The sequence below is a fragment of the Amblyomma mixtum genome, chromosome 10 (assembly GCF_055824585.1).
Source record: "Amblyomma mixtum isolate Tamu chromosome 10, ASM5582458v1, whole genome shotgun sequence".
NCBI lineage: Eukaryota > Metazoa > Arthropoda > Arachnida > Ixodida > Ixodidae > Amblyomma > Amblyomma mixtum.
In genome coordinates, this window is record NC_143021.1 from 49,636,524 (window position 1) to 49,649,633 (window position 13,110).

The 13,110-nt window shown below is 51.3% G+C and overlaps 1 protein-coding gene across 1 annotated transcript in view; it reads right to left on the reverse strand.

Moving 5' to 3' along the window:
• Positions 1-2,854, reverse strand: part of LOC149325741 (uncharacterized) — a 101,874-nt gene extending 99,020 nt beyond the window's left edge. Inside the window, exon 1 of the mRNA XM_089563810.1 lies at positions 2,651-2,854. Within this exon, the coding sequence (XP_089419936.1) occupies positions 2,651-2,854 (204 nt within the window). The remainder of the gene's footprint in view (positions 1-2,650) is intronic.
• Positions 2,855-13,110: the final 10,256 nt, after the last annotated feature.

A 13,110-nucleotide genomic window follows, 5' to 3' on the forward strand; every position in this document is an offset into this window, starting at 1 on the left:
GTCGGCTTGCGCGGTGGACTGGAGTGAGCTCCTCCGGCGAATGACTCAGAGGGCTGGCGTCACGACTTGCTGGGGGTGTCCGGTACATAGAAGGCTACCCAGCACCTCCACCAGATGTCACGTTGTAGTGACGGCAGTCCAGCGGTCAAGAAGACACCAAGAAGACTTGGAAACGAAGCTCTTTATTTGGACTGACTTGCGCCCGCAAAAGAACTGAATCACTCGGCGGCGGTGTAAAAAGAGAAGTTTATTTTTTCTGTTTTAACATAGAAAATACAAAACAAAACAGATGAACTTAATTCTCTGATCAGTCAAGCACATGCGCAGTGACGCAGCACTGAGCACGTCAGTAATGCAGTAAAAATGCCGATACTCGGCGGCGGTGTAAGCAACAAACGTGCTCGTCAGTCTTCGAACTACGAATGCCCGCCGCTCGAGGCATCGCTCAATTTAAAGCCGGCAAGGAAACTTCGAGATAACAGGTCGAGGTCAGCAGTAATCTGGAAACACGTAGATGCAGCTCGGCATGGCTGTGATCGATCGAGATTAGCCCGGTCGCTTCTCGCGTCACGAACAAAAATGATGACACCAGGAAAAAATAGTGATAAAAAAACGAGGGAGATAATTGAAGCTGCGGCGATGGAAAAAGAGGGATTGGGAAATTGCGTTAGTGATCCTTCGGTGTCATTATCAAAAAAGGACTTAGCTTTCTTAGATGCAAAGCAGCGGGCGATAGTGTGAAACGTGCTCACAGATTGGTCGTTTGCATTGTGTTTTTTCTCATTGCTGACACGTCATGAACTTGACAAGATAATCATTGTTTGTCATCTATACCTGTACCTTACGTCATCTTTATAAGATTGTCTGCGCCAGATAAAGATCGTTCAGTGGAAGTTTAGCGCTTGTGTTGTGTCCCTTCAATTTTGCGCCCTATGGATGCTCATGATAACACCCCTTTCCTGCGGCCTTGCGCGAACAAACGGACACTACAATGATACGTGGCAATAGGGCCAATTTTGGTGGGCGGTGTCCCTGCCCCAACCTCACGGACAGGTGGATGCCATGTGGATCTTGCTATTTGCTCTCCTTGCGTGCGCATACACAGTTTTTTTTTTGTTTGCTCTTCGTATTTTGCCAAGTCTATATTTATTTTTTGTTGGTTTTCAATATTTATTTGTTTCTTCTACCGGTTATATTTTTACATTTTTTACTTCTGTAATTTTTTATTTCACTCCTTCTTTCTCTTTGCTTTTCTGCCTGCCGTTTTGTCATTTATCCTGGTCCACTTTTCTATTTCCCCCCTTTTTACGTACCCCTTCTGCTTTCTGAACCCTATTATCTCCTGTTTTTTGTTTCCCCCTGGCTTTCATTTCTTGTCTTTTCTTGCTTCCTACAGATCCACGCTATGAGGCTCTGAGGGACGCCATAGTGAAGGGCTCGGGAGATTTCGTCCACCTGGGGTTCTTTAACGTGCACTGACATCGCACAGCACACGGGACTCTAGAATTTCGCCTCCATCAAAATTCGGCCGCCGCGGCCGGGATCGAACCTTCGTCTTTCGGGCCAGCAGCCGAGCGGCGTAACCACTGAGCCACCGCGGTGGAACCCTTTGATAAAACCTTGCCCTTGGGTGTTTCCAGCTTGATTTCCTTAGCGGAGATAAATACTTCCTTAAACACTGAAAAAATGCACGCAATCCTATTCCCCGGCTTTCTTTGTCACTGGGAGCCGCGCTACGCCGTCAGCGCTCGCAATATCGCTAGACTTCCGATAAACCCACCAGGAGTTGTAGGCTGCCAGCAACACCAAGCAAACAAGCGGGAACCGGCTTGTCGTACCCTGAAAGTCCTACTAAGGGCTGCTGATCACTTTAAGTGAAAGACTTGCACTTGAACAAATACCAGTGGAACTTCCCAATTTCGAACACAACTGCGAGTTTTCCCGTCTGGTACTACTTTTCCTATGCTTTGCTGAGTGTTTTCGACGCGAAAGCGATTGGTCTTACAAGCAGACCTACTTTGTAGAGCAGAACTGCTCATACTCCGCAAGGCGATGTGTCACACCCAAAACCCTTTCAAGGTCATGGTTGAATGAACGTTACTGCTCTACAACATAGACAAGGGTTAACCACGCCAGGAACCAGTAGCAACTCGCCCAACTTGCCCTACCACAGTTTTTCCAGGGTGTTAGTACGCTAGTGCCGCGTACTGCGTAAGCCACACTTTTGTTTCTTGAAACAGTGTTTTCCTTTTCAGGCCTCCATTTCTATCCCGGGCTATTGCTGATTGCCATGAATATCCCGAAGAGCCATTAAAGAACTTAGCACAGTTCATGAGGCCCCTGAAGCGCCAAAAGTAACAATCCATGCTTCCTTCCGCCATTTCGCTGCAGAGCTGCTAATAACTGGAGAAGACTATTCATTTTGGCTTACTGGGAACAGAGGATCGTAATAATCTCGAAACGACGTTCTACTCGCTTCTCATGCCTGTTTTCTTTACTGAGTGGTTGTTTAACTTCCGAACATACTGCTGCAACAGCGTCAGCTCAAGCTGCGGAAGTAATGCGTTGGGGCCTTAAATTGAGAATTGTCGCTAGAGAATTACTTCAACTAAGACATGCTTGTATACATTTCTTATTCATTCCAACGTACTTGGAGCTTGAGTGACTCGACGAGAAAACCGACGTCAACCATGTCAAGGGTGATGAGGAAGCCGTAGCAGAAGCAGAAGATGCGCAGCGACCAGGTTGACGTCGGGTCGACGAGACAGTACGCAATGCCACACAGCATCACCAGGTTTCCGCCGTAGGCGACCACGATGGCGACTCTCAGGATGCGGTTCGTGTACCGGATCATGCCCTGCGGAGACGACATCCTCATTCTACACTGCCCTGAAAACTGGCCCAACAATTCTCTCCCCTTTTGCTCTTTCGTCGCTTTGCAAGTGAGCGTACGCAGCGGAGCCCCAGGGACAGCTTCACTCTCGAGAATACGCGTGCACGAAATCGAGGAGCAGGCCACAGCTTCGCGTTTCTAATGCTGGCAACATAATTAACAAGTGATCGCCACTGGGCTGTTGAACCTTTAATTTTAAATATGATTTGCGGCCTGGATTGACACGCACGCAGTTCGCGGTGACACACCGTTAATGCTTGCCTTTGCTGACTGTGTGCGTGTCAATGCAAGGAGCGCAGCAATCGTAAATATAATTTAATCTGCTTGGCGCTATCTGTCGTGCACCTTTCCTATAAAACAGGAACTCAAAGATAAAGGAGGTCCTCCGCCAGTGGAAGCTACAGACCGTGCCGTACAACCTTTGGTTGTACGGCACGGGCGGTCAACCGCGCTGTACATGCTAGCGTCGCATCATATGCGGCTGGCAAGTTCAAGCTGAATTACCATGACGATATGAAAATCATTGCAACGTTAATTGTAGGATAAAGGACTTCCCAATAGCTCTGATGTTGACCCCCTCCAGTGGAAGCTACAGACATTTTATTCCCGCAAACTTCTCTCTCTCATTCGCCCATCTAACTTTCTGCCGCCCCTGCTACGCTTGTCTTCTCTTAACGGCCGTTGGTTATTTTGCCTCCGCATTACATAACACGCCCAATCCCATTTCTTCTTGATTTCGTAGGATGTCATTAGCCCGGCCCATTCTACCCTCTGCCTGTCTCTTGAAGTTACACATGTCATTTTCCTTTCTATAGCTCGCGGCATCGTGCTCAGTTTACGCTGAACCCTTCTCGCTAGCCTCCACGTTTCTGCCCTATAGGTGAGTACCGGTACGACACAGCTGTCAAGCCCTTCTTTCTCGAGGGATATTGCTAAACTGTCATTCATGACCTCAGAGAAGCTACCAAATGTGCACTACCTCATTCTTATTCTGGTCATTTCCCTCCGGTGATCAGGATCTGCAGTCACTGCCTGCCCTAAGTAGAAATATTCTCTTACTACTTTCAGCACATCACTATAAAAAAAAAACAATGCTGTTTCCTTACGAGACTGTTGAGCATAACTTCGGTTTTGTGCATATTAACTTTGGAGCGCAGCTCTTTGGCGCATGTTTCTGCGTTTCGCGGCGTCGCAGTCGCCGTTGTTCGTTGTAACCAGCAGTGGACACCTTAGTCGCGCTTTAAGCTGCGAAACCAATGGAGCGGCAGCTTGTAAAGCAAAGGAAAAGCGCATAACTGCCCTTTTGGAACAGTGGACACCTCAATCGTGCTTTAAGCTACGTGGCGGTAGTGGCAGCTGGTGTGCGCTGCATGCGTTGGCATTGACAACGTTGTGCCATTTGAAGGAAGGGAAGTGCGCATAACTGGCTCCCTGGGTCAGTGGACGCCTGAATTGCGCTTATAGGTACGTCGGGTGATGAGAGCGAGAGAGATGTCGGCTGCATGTTTTAGCGCTGACAACGGTGAGCGAATGCTCGCGATCAACCATTAACTGCCACCTGCCAGGGCGGCAGGGTGGATGGGGACTTTAATGTACAGTTTTTGTCGAAAGTAACCAGGCTGCACGGTTTTCTTTTCAGGCGTATATTAAAGCTCCTATGCCAGCCCTCAAGCTTTAAATCTCTGTATGGTAAGGAGAATCACTGGCTTCACCTTCAAAGAACTTTTTAATCTTTAGGGAAGCCGTAAGGAATCTACTATACGAATGAGAAGCAAAGCATGCAACCTGGTTACTTTTGACAAAGACTACATATATATATACATATACATATAGGCAGCCAGCACGTCAGCATCTGTTCCAGATGCTGACGTGCTGGCTGCCTTCCAGTGCGTGCCCATCCTCGGATTACCAGCCTTCAACTACCGCCTTCACCCTGAGTGGAGCTAAAAAGTGGAACCCGCCCTGGCTAGAACCCCCTCCAGTCGCCGCGAACTCGAATCCAGCCCGAATACAGCACTTCGCCTGGCAACGTACCGCATCGCTAACGTTACCAGCATGGAGGTAAAAAAAACTAGGAGAGAGTGCGCTCAGCCTCTGCAAGCCATCCTCCTCTGACGCCGCTGCCGAGGGTCCTTTTGCGCACTGACTCATGGGAAATAGCATGGAGGTAAAAAAACTAGGAGGGAGTGCGCTCAGCCTCTGCAAGCCATCCTCCTCTGACGCCGCTGCCGAGGGCCCTTTTGCGCACTGACTCATGGGAAATAGGCCCTCCTCCACAGTTACCAGACTGCCAGCCAGCGGTGCTTTTTAGTGAACGTCCGTGCTCCGAAGTAGCGCAGCGCAGCGCTTTGGCGGAATGCGTACCGAGCTCGAGGTTGTCTGAAGGCTCCGCGTCTCTGTTGATTACTCTTGAGTTTTTGGGTGCACTGTAGAAAACTGCGGGTAAACTTTTCATCAAAGGGTGCGGCCGCGACCTCGTCACTGTTCAACTGTGGTTCATAAAGAGAATGAAGAGGAATTCCTTTCGTCGTTGTACACACATACGGAGCGTTTATTTCAGCGCATGCTATGAGCGGAGAACTCGAGAGTAGGCGAAGAAACGAGCCTCTAAAAAAGGGTGCAGCGGCTTCCAGAGCGCTCACGGCGGACGGACGTGTTGAACGAGCGCTCCGGCGCGCTGCGCAAGATTCTATTTCTCGGGCAGGCGGACTTCGGCCCGCCCATGGGCCCTCCGTTCTCCGCTATTCTCAAGGCACAAGTCGTGCCGAATACGCGCGCGCACATAGGCGGTTCCGACGTGAAATTCAGCAGTGAAGTATTTCTCTTTCTCTCGCTGTCGAGAGAGAGTGCCGGCGGCTTTACGTCTGCCTCTGCGCGGGGTCTCCCGGCCACTGCGCACAATCACTTACAAAAAGAAGTAAACTGTATGTATACATAGCCGCGCGCTCGTAGCGTCCTGTCTCGGACTAATCGCGCGCGCGGCATACTGCACTAGCGGCCGGGGTGGGGCGCCCGGCCGCGTATACCGTCGGAGGTAGCACCCACGGAGCGTTCGTGTCACGCGTGCACTACCTGGCGAAGAGCGAGCGGGAAGTCAAGCCCGCCTGTTCGATGAACGCACAGAGGCTCACCACTGTTTTGTCACGGGTATAGAGGCTAGAATATCACGGGTGCGCGCAGTGCCGCGCGGCCACAGGAGTGCTTCGAGACTGTCCGGGATGATTCCCAGCGCCCTGCAGGCCGCGAGAATCTCGCGACGCGGCACTGCAGAAGCGGCACAGCGAAGGAGCATGTGCTCCAAGTGTATTCACTGCGCCGCAGTCAGCGCACGCGTCGCTCGGGGATGGTGGCCACTGCGGCGAGCGACCAGTTTGCGCTCACCACGGAGCCGTCAGTGAACGCAAGCAGATGGTCGCGTAGTTGCTCGTACAGCGAGAGAGCGAAACCGAAACCGAAATCCAGCTAAGAGCTACCACTGCCTTGTCACGTGAGGGCCTATTTCCCATGATGCTTTCCATTATATTTTTTATGACTAGGCTTCAAGATTGTGACGTCATGGTCCCTCCTAGTTTTTCTTCCTCCATGGGAAATAGGCCCTCCTCCACAGTTACCAGACTGCCAACCAGCGGTGCTTTTTAGTGAACGTCCGTGCTCCGATGTAGCGCAGAAGCGCAGCGCCTGTGTTGCAGCTTTGGCGGAATGCGTACCGAGCTCGAGGTTGTCTGAAGGCTCCGCGTCTCAACACTTCTGTTGATTACACTCACTCTTGAGTTTTTGGGTGCACTGTAGAAAACTGCAGGTAAACTTTTCATCAAAGGGTGCGGCCGCGACCTCGTCACTGTTCAACTGTGGTTCATAAAGAGAATGGAGAGGAATTCCTTTCGTCGTTATACTCACATACGGAGCGTTTATTTCAGCGCATGCTATAAGCGGAGAACTCGAGAGTAGACGAAGAAACGAGCCTCTAAAAAAGGGCGCAGCGGCTTCCAGAGCACTCACGGTGGACGGACGTGTTTTGACGAGCGCTTCGGCGCGCTGCGCAAGATTCTATTTCTCAGGCGGACTTTGGCCCGCCCATGGGTCCGGCACAAGTCGTGCCGAATACGCTCGCGCACATACGCGGTTCCGACGTGAAATGCAGCAGTGAAGTATTTCTCTCTCTCTCGCTGTCGAGAGAGAGTGCCGGCGGCTTTACGTCTGCCCCTGCGCGTGGTCTCCCGTCCACTGCGCACAATCACTTACAAAAAGAAGTAAACTGTATGTATACATAGCCGCGCGCTCGTAGCGTCCTGTCTCGGACTAATCGCGCGCGCGGCACACTGCACTAGCGGCCGGGGTGGGGCGCCCGGCCGCGTATACCGTCCGAGGTAGCACCAACGGAGCGTTCGTGTCACGCGTGCACTACCTGGCGAAGAGCAAGCGGGAAGTCAAGCCCGCCTGCTCGATGAACGCACAGAGGCTCACCATTGTTCTGTCACGGGTGCGCGCACTGCCGCGCGGCCACAGGAGCGCTTCGAGACTGTCCGGGATGATTCCCAGCGCCCTGCAGGCCGCGAGAATCTCGCGACGCGGCACTGCAGAAGCGGCACAGCGAAGGAGCATGTGCTCCAATATCTCCACTGCGCCGCAGTCAGCGCACGCGTCGCTCGGGGACGGTGGCCGCTGCGGCGAGCGAGCAGTTTGCGCTCACCACGGAGCCGTCAGTTAACACAAGCAGATGGTCGCGCAGTTGCTCGTAGAACGAAAGAGCGAAACCGAAACCGAAATCCGGCTAAGAGCTACCACTGCCTTGTCACGTGAGGGCCTATTTCCCATGATTCTTTCCATTATATTTTTTATGACTAGGCTTCAAGATTGTGACGTCATGCTCCCTCCTAGTTTTTCTTCCTCCATGGTTACCAGTCACAAGACCGGATCGTGCACTACTTAAGCCAAGCAGCTGCGGCAGCCACTTGGGGCCCGACACCGTTCGTCGCACCATGTTTACGGCCATCCTCCTGTCCCAGGTTAATTACTTAAACCATTGTAAAGAATACCGAAGTAGCAACCTCTGCCTTGTCGCAGTGTCGTGCCCCAATTTTGTCGACTGGCATGGAGTTATGCGTCTTAGTTGTGGCATGCTGGCGCTTGGAATGCTGTTGCGATTATTGCTCTTGCTGTCATGCGATGTAGAACTTAACCCAGGCCCTACCAAGAAGCATGATAAAGCTATCCTGGACGCTCTGCGGCGCCTTGAGGAACAACACGCAGCCTTCAGTACTGAGCTGAAACAGCTACGTACTACCCTAATCACCCATGAAAAGTTAATATCCTCACTAACAAACCGCGTGGTTGCGCTGCAATTATCCCAACAGAACTTGAGCACACAAACCAAACTGAACGAAACAGGCGAACTGAAACATTAAATAGCAGTCTTAAAGGCCGGAAGTATTGATGCCAGCAATCGAATGCGATGAAATAATTGGCTCTTCCTAGACCTTGAAGGCTCTGAATATGAATCCTGGACAGAATCTGAAACAAAAGTCTTGTCATTCTGTTCGAATGAACTTGACATCAAGATAGACCCAACCAGCATCGAGCGTGCCCACCGTTTAGGAAAATTTAATGCTGAAAAAAAAAACGTCCTATCTTTGTTAAATTAGCACACTTTAAAATCAAACACACCAACGGCATCCGCTATTCTCTTCTGCTTGCGACGTTCGCATATATCCCATTTATTTTTAATTCTGAATTCGATTCTCTATCTAGGATGCTGTCTAGAAAAAGGGTTGCTCACAAGTGCGGGAAGGTTGTGAGGACGTCACAATGTCATGCGACTGAAGGAATCATATTCTTAGCGGTAAGAAACAGACACAACACCAAGACACACACACACAGGACACCCGCAGGTGTCCTGTGTGTGTGTGTCTTGGTGTTGTGTCTGTTTCTTACCGCTAAGAATATGATCCCTTCAAGCCGTTACCAACTAGCCCAACTTAATGTTTTAACGAAGTCATGCGACTGCTCTCGTCAAATCCGCGAATTTCGTCTCGTTCGTCGGCGGAGTTTTCTCGCGTCAATTGTAACTCGTTCGCATAAAAAAAATACGGGACGGTCGGACGTTTGATGCGAAAATTGAACGAAAGATATTGGAGTTACCTTCCACAAATACTTTGACGCTTTTGCTGTACTGAATCCTAAGTCCTTACCCCATCCCCGCACGAATCTTTCCCGAAGAGTGTATGTAAGTGGGCGGAAGCTGATGCGTGAGTGGGCAGCCCCCTAAGTGGGAAAGGGGGCTGCAGGGAGATCAGCTTCCTTTCCTACAGCTACTTGTTCTCTCAGCGGGTGGAGGCCTCGGGGCAGGTGGTCCCTGTGGGAGACGGTAGATCGAGGGTGGCGGTGGGTGTGGGTGGAAAACGCCGACAGGTGCTTCCAGACGAGGTAGGCTCCTCGTTTGGCCTGGAGGCTTCGCTTCATAAAGCAGAATTTCTTTGGCAGTAACAGGAAGCTATTGGCAAGCATAAAAGCCTTAAGGCATCACTGCTGTGCAAGAAGCGCGCAAAACACGCGCGCGCACACACATGGATGAAAGCTGCGCTCAAAAATGGTGAAGCCACTCCTTCACTCTCCAGGAGCTCGAATCGGCTCTGGCTGCTAATGCTACACGCTGAGCTCCCAGTGAGGGTGTCATTGCATACACCACCCTTCGTAACCTTCCTGCCTGCGCCAAAGAATTCCTCCTTCAGTATCCCTATCCTCCACTACACCACCCTCTCCAGCCCTGACTGACGAGAGCCGCTCCTTCAACCACCGGCTCGCACTGCTTGAACGCCAGCATCAAGAGCCGCAGCGCATTTCCCACGATCTACAACAGCAGGTCCATGCCTTGACCCAAACCCTCCAGACAACCACCTCCTCTCTTACCTCCAAGCTTGCAAAGCTAAATGAGCACCTTGCCACGTTCACCACTCCCTCCTCCACCGCCGACGTCGCACCTTTTGTTGATCTTGTCGAAACCACCACACAGGCACACCCCACTCACTTCGTTCGGCTAGAGCCATCGGTTCTCCAGATTCTTACCACCCTCCAAGCACAATCCAAACAATTGGAATCCTTCACTTCTATGCTCCTATCCGTGCATGAGTCACTGCCCCCGGCCAAAAAGAAGGAACGCATACCCTGACGAGCCTCTACCTCCGCACTATCATAATGGCGTTCGGCGAGGACTTCGAGATTGTGCAGTGGAATTACCGAAATCTTTGCCATACTAAGACCCCCTCCACCAGTAACTACTCACCCGCCCCTCCTTCTTTAAATATTTAGTTGGTGTGGTCTATTACCACCCTTCTTCCCGCATCTCACTCGCCCTTTTGTCTTTTTACAACACCCCTGTCACTTCCTCTATAATCTCCACCCTGCTCAAGCTCCTTCACTCTCTTCCATCTCCAATCTCCTCTTTGGTGGTGACTCTAATGCCCCTCCCACAGTCTGGGGCTGCCCAGAAACCCGGCCGCCTCCTCCGCTCTCTGGACCAGGAACGCCACCTCACCCTTCTTAATATTCCTGGCTCCCCTGCTCGAGCGGGCACTGCCTCACAGCCCCCACGACACCCGACCTCACTTTCTTTTCACTTGCAGGTCACAGCAGGAACTCTCCTCAGTGACCACTTTCTCGTCCATATTACCACCTCTCTTTCCCACATCCCTCGATGTCATCCGGTCATTCACACTGACTGGCACGCGTTTCGCACTAATCTCGCCTCCGACTCCTCTCAATCCTACGATGACTGGACGTCGCGTATCTCTCCAGCGCTCACGTCCACTAGCCATCACGTTCGCTCTCGTCACCCAGTCCAAGACCTAAATCCTCACCTTCTCCGTTTATGGCGACGCCGTAAACGTCTTCAACGCTCCTTTCGCTCCCAACCCTACAATGCCCAGCTTTCCTCCCGGATCACTGCTCTGCGGGCCGACATCGTAACCCACTGCGTCTCCCTCGAGCACTCTCGTTGAAGTGCACATTGCGATGGCCTTCACTCTCAATTGCACGTGCTATCCGCATGCTCTCTCTTTAAATTCCTCCTTGGCACTAAGACTGCCCTTGCTCCCACTCTAGCTAAAGCCCTCACTCAGGGGACTCCCTCTGATTTTTTTGATCAGCTCGCCTCTCTCTACCTCCAGCCCCCTCTGGCACCCTCCTTCCCGGTCTGCTCGGGCGGACATGACCCCGATCTGGACCACTCCTTCACTCTCCAGGAGCTCGAATCGGCTCTGGCTGCTAATGCTACACGCTCGGCTCCTGGTGAGGATGCCGTTACATACACCACACTTCGTAACCTTCCTGAATGCGCCAAAGAATTCCTCCTTCAAACCTACAATGAGGCCTGGAACACCGGCTGCCTGCCGAGCTCCCTCCCTGATTTCTGTGATTCCAAAGCCCGGCAAACCTCCCTCTCTGTCTAACCTCCGCCCAATCTCCCTGGCGTCTTGCATTGGTAAGACCCTTGAGCGAAGAGCCCTGACTCGCCTCTCCAACTTTCTCGAGGCGAGGAAGTTCTTCCCCCAATCTCTCATCGGCTTCCGACGCCGCGTCTGTGCACAGCACATGTTTCTGGTTCTCCAGCACACCTTTCTGTCACCTACCCCCACTCAAATTGACGCACTTGTGACCATCAATGTTCGCAGGACCTTCGACGGTATTTGCCACGACCACATCCTTTCTCAACTCGCCTGCCTAGACTGTGGCTCCCGCATGTACTCTTCTATCCGCTCATTCCCATCTGTCCCATCTGTCCGACCCCTACCACCTCAAACGTGGCACTCCTCAAGGTTCTTTTCTCTCTTCTACCCCTTTCAATCTCGTTATGACCCCTGAGGTAATCCGGGGCCTCAAATGGGAACCGCTGGGGATAAGACTAAATGCAGAATACCTAAGTAATTTGCGAGCCGCTGATGGCATTACCTTGTCACGCAGGAATGTCCCAACCATGATCAATGAGTTAGACAGGAAGAGCAGAATGGTGGGGTTAAAAATTAACATGCAGAAAACCAAAGTAATTTTCAACAGTCTAGAAAGGGAACAGGAGATAGGTATTGGTAGTGAGGTGCCGGAAGTAGTAAGAGAATATGTCTACTTATGGCACGTAGTGACCGCAGATCCGGGTTATGAGAAGGAAATAACTAGAAGAGTAAGGATGGGGTGGAGCGCATATGGCAGGTTCTCTCCGATCATGAATAGCAGTTCGCCAGTATGCTTCAAGAGAAAAGTCAACAACAGCTGTACCTTACCGGTACACACCTATGGGGCAGAAGCGTGGAGGCTAACAAAGAGGGTTCAGCCTAAGTTAAGGACGACGCAGCGAGCTATGGAAAGAAAAAGGATAGGTGTAACGTTAAGAGATCGGAAGCGGGCGGAGTGAGTGAGGGAAAAACCGCGGGTTAATGATGTCATAGTCGAGATCAAGAAGAAGAAATGGGTTTGGACAGGGCATGTAATGCGAAGGCAAGGTAACCGCTGCTCCTTAATAAGGGTAACGGGCTGGATTCCAAGAGAAGGCAAACATAGCAGGGGCGACAGAAAGTTAGGTGGGCAGATGAGATTAAGAAGTTTCCGGGGATACGGTAGCCACAACTAGCAAAGGACAGGGTTAATTGGAGAGACGTGGGAGAGGCCTTAGCCCGGCAGTGGGTGTAGTCTGGCTGATGACATAGCCTCCTTTATACTTTATGTGCCTGTCAACGCGCAGCGCGAACAATACAGCGGTGCTGTCGGGTAAAGTTGAACGGCGCTGCCGCTCCCGCCGCTGAGGGCGCCACTGACGTAGGAGTCGAGGCGCTCAGGTGCGAATGCCGGCGCGAGGATCGGAGCGCTGTTATTCGCTCGCGGGATAACTGCTACTGAGCATGAATCGTACATATTCGTTATATTTACCTCTGAGGCCGACATCCTCTAAGCATAACAAGTGATCACGTTAGCTGTCAGCTAGTAACACCATCGCTATGATATGTTATGTGAGGTAGTTTCAAGATATGTGGGCATGGCTCGAAAAACTGCATGAATGCTCCGCTACCGTCAATGGTAATAGAATAATTACAATACTAGTCTACGCTGCGCTAAAACAAAATTTAAGAAGGCACTAGCATTTATTTACACATTTCACAACAGCGGCTGTGCTACAAGAGTAACTACTTTTACAGCTTCGTGACTTTTCCTGAGAGTGGCTTCTGCCGAAACAG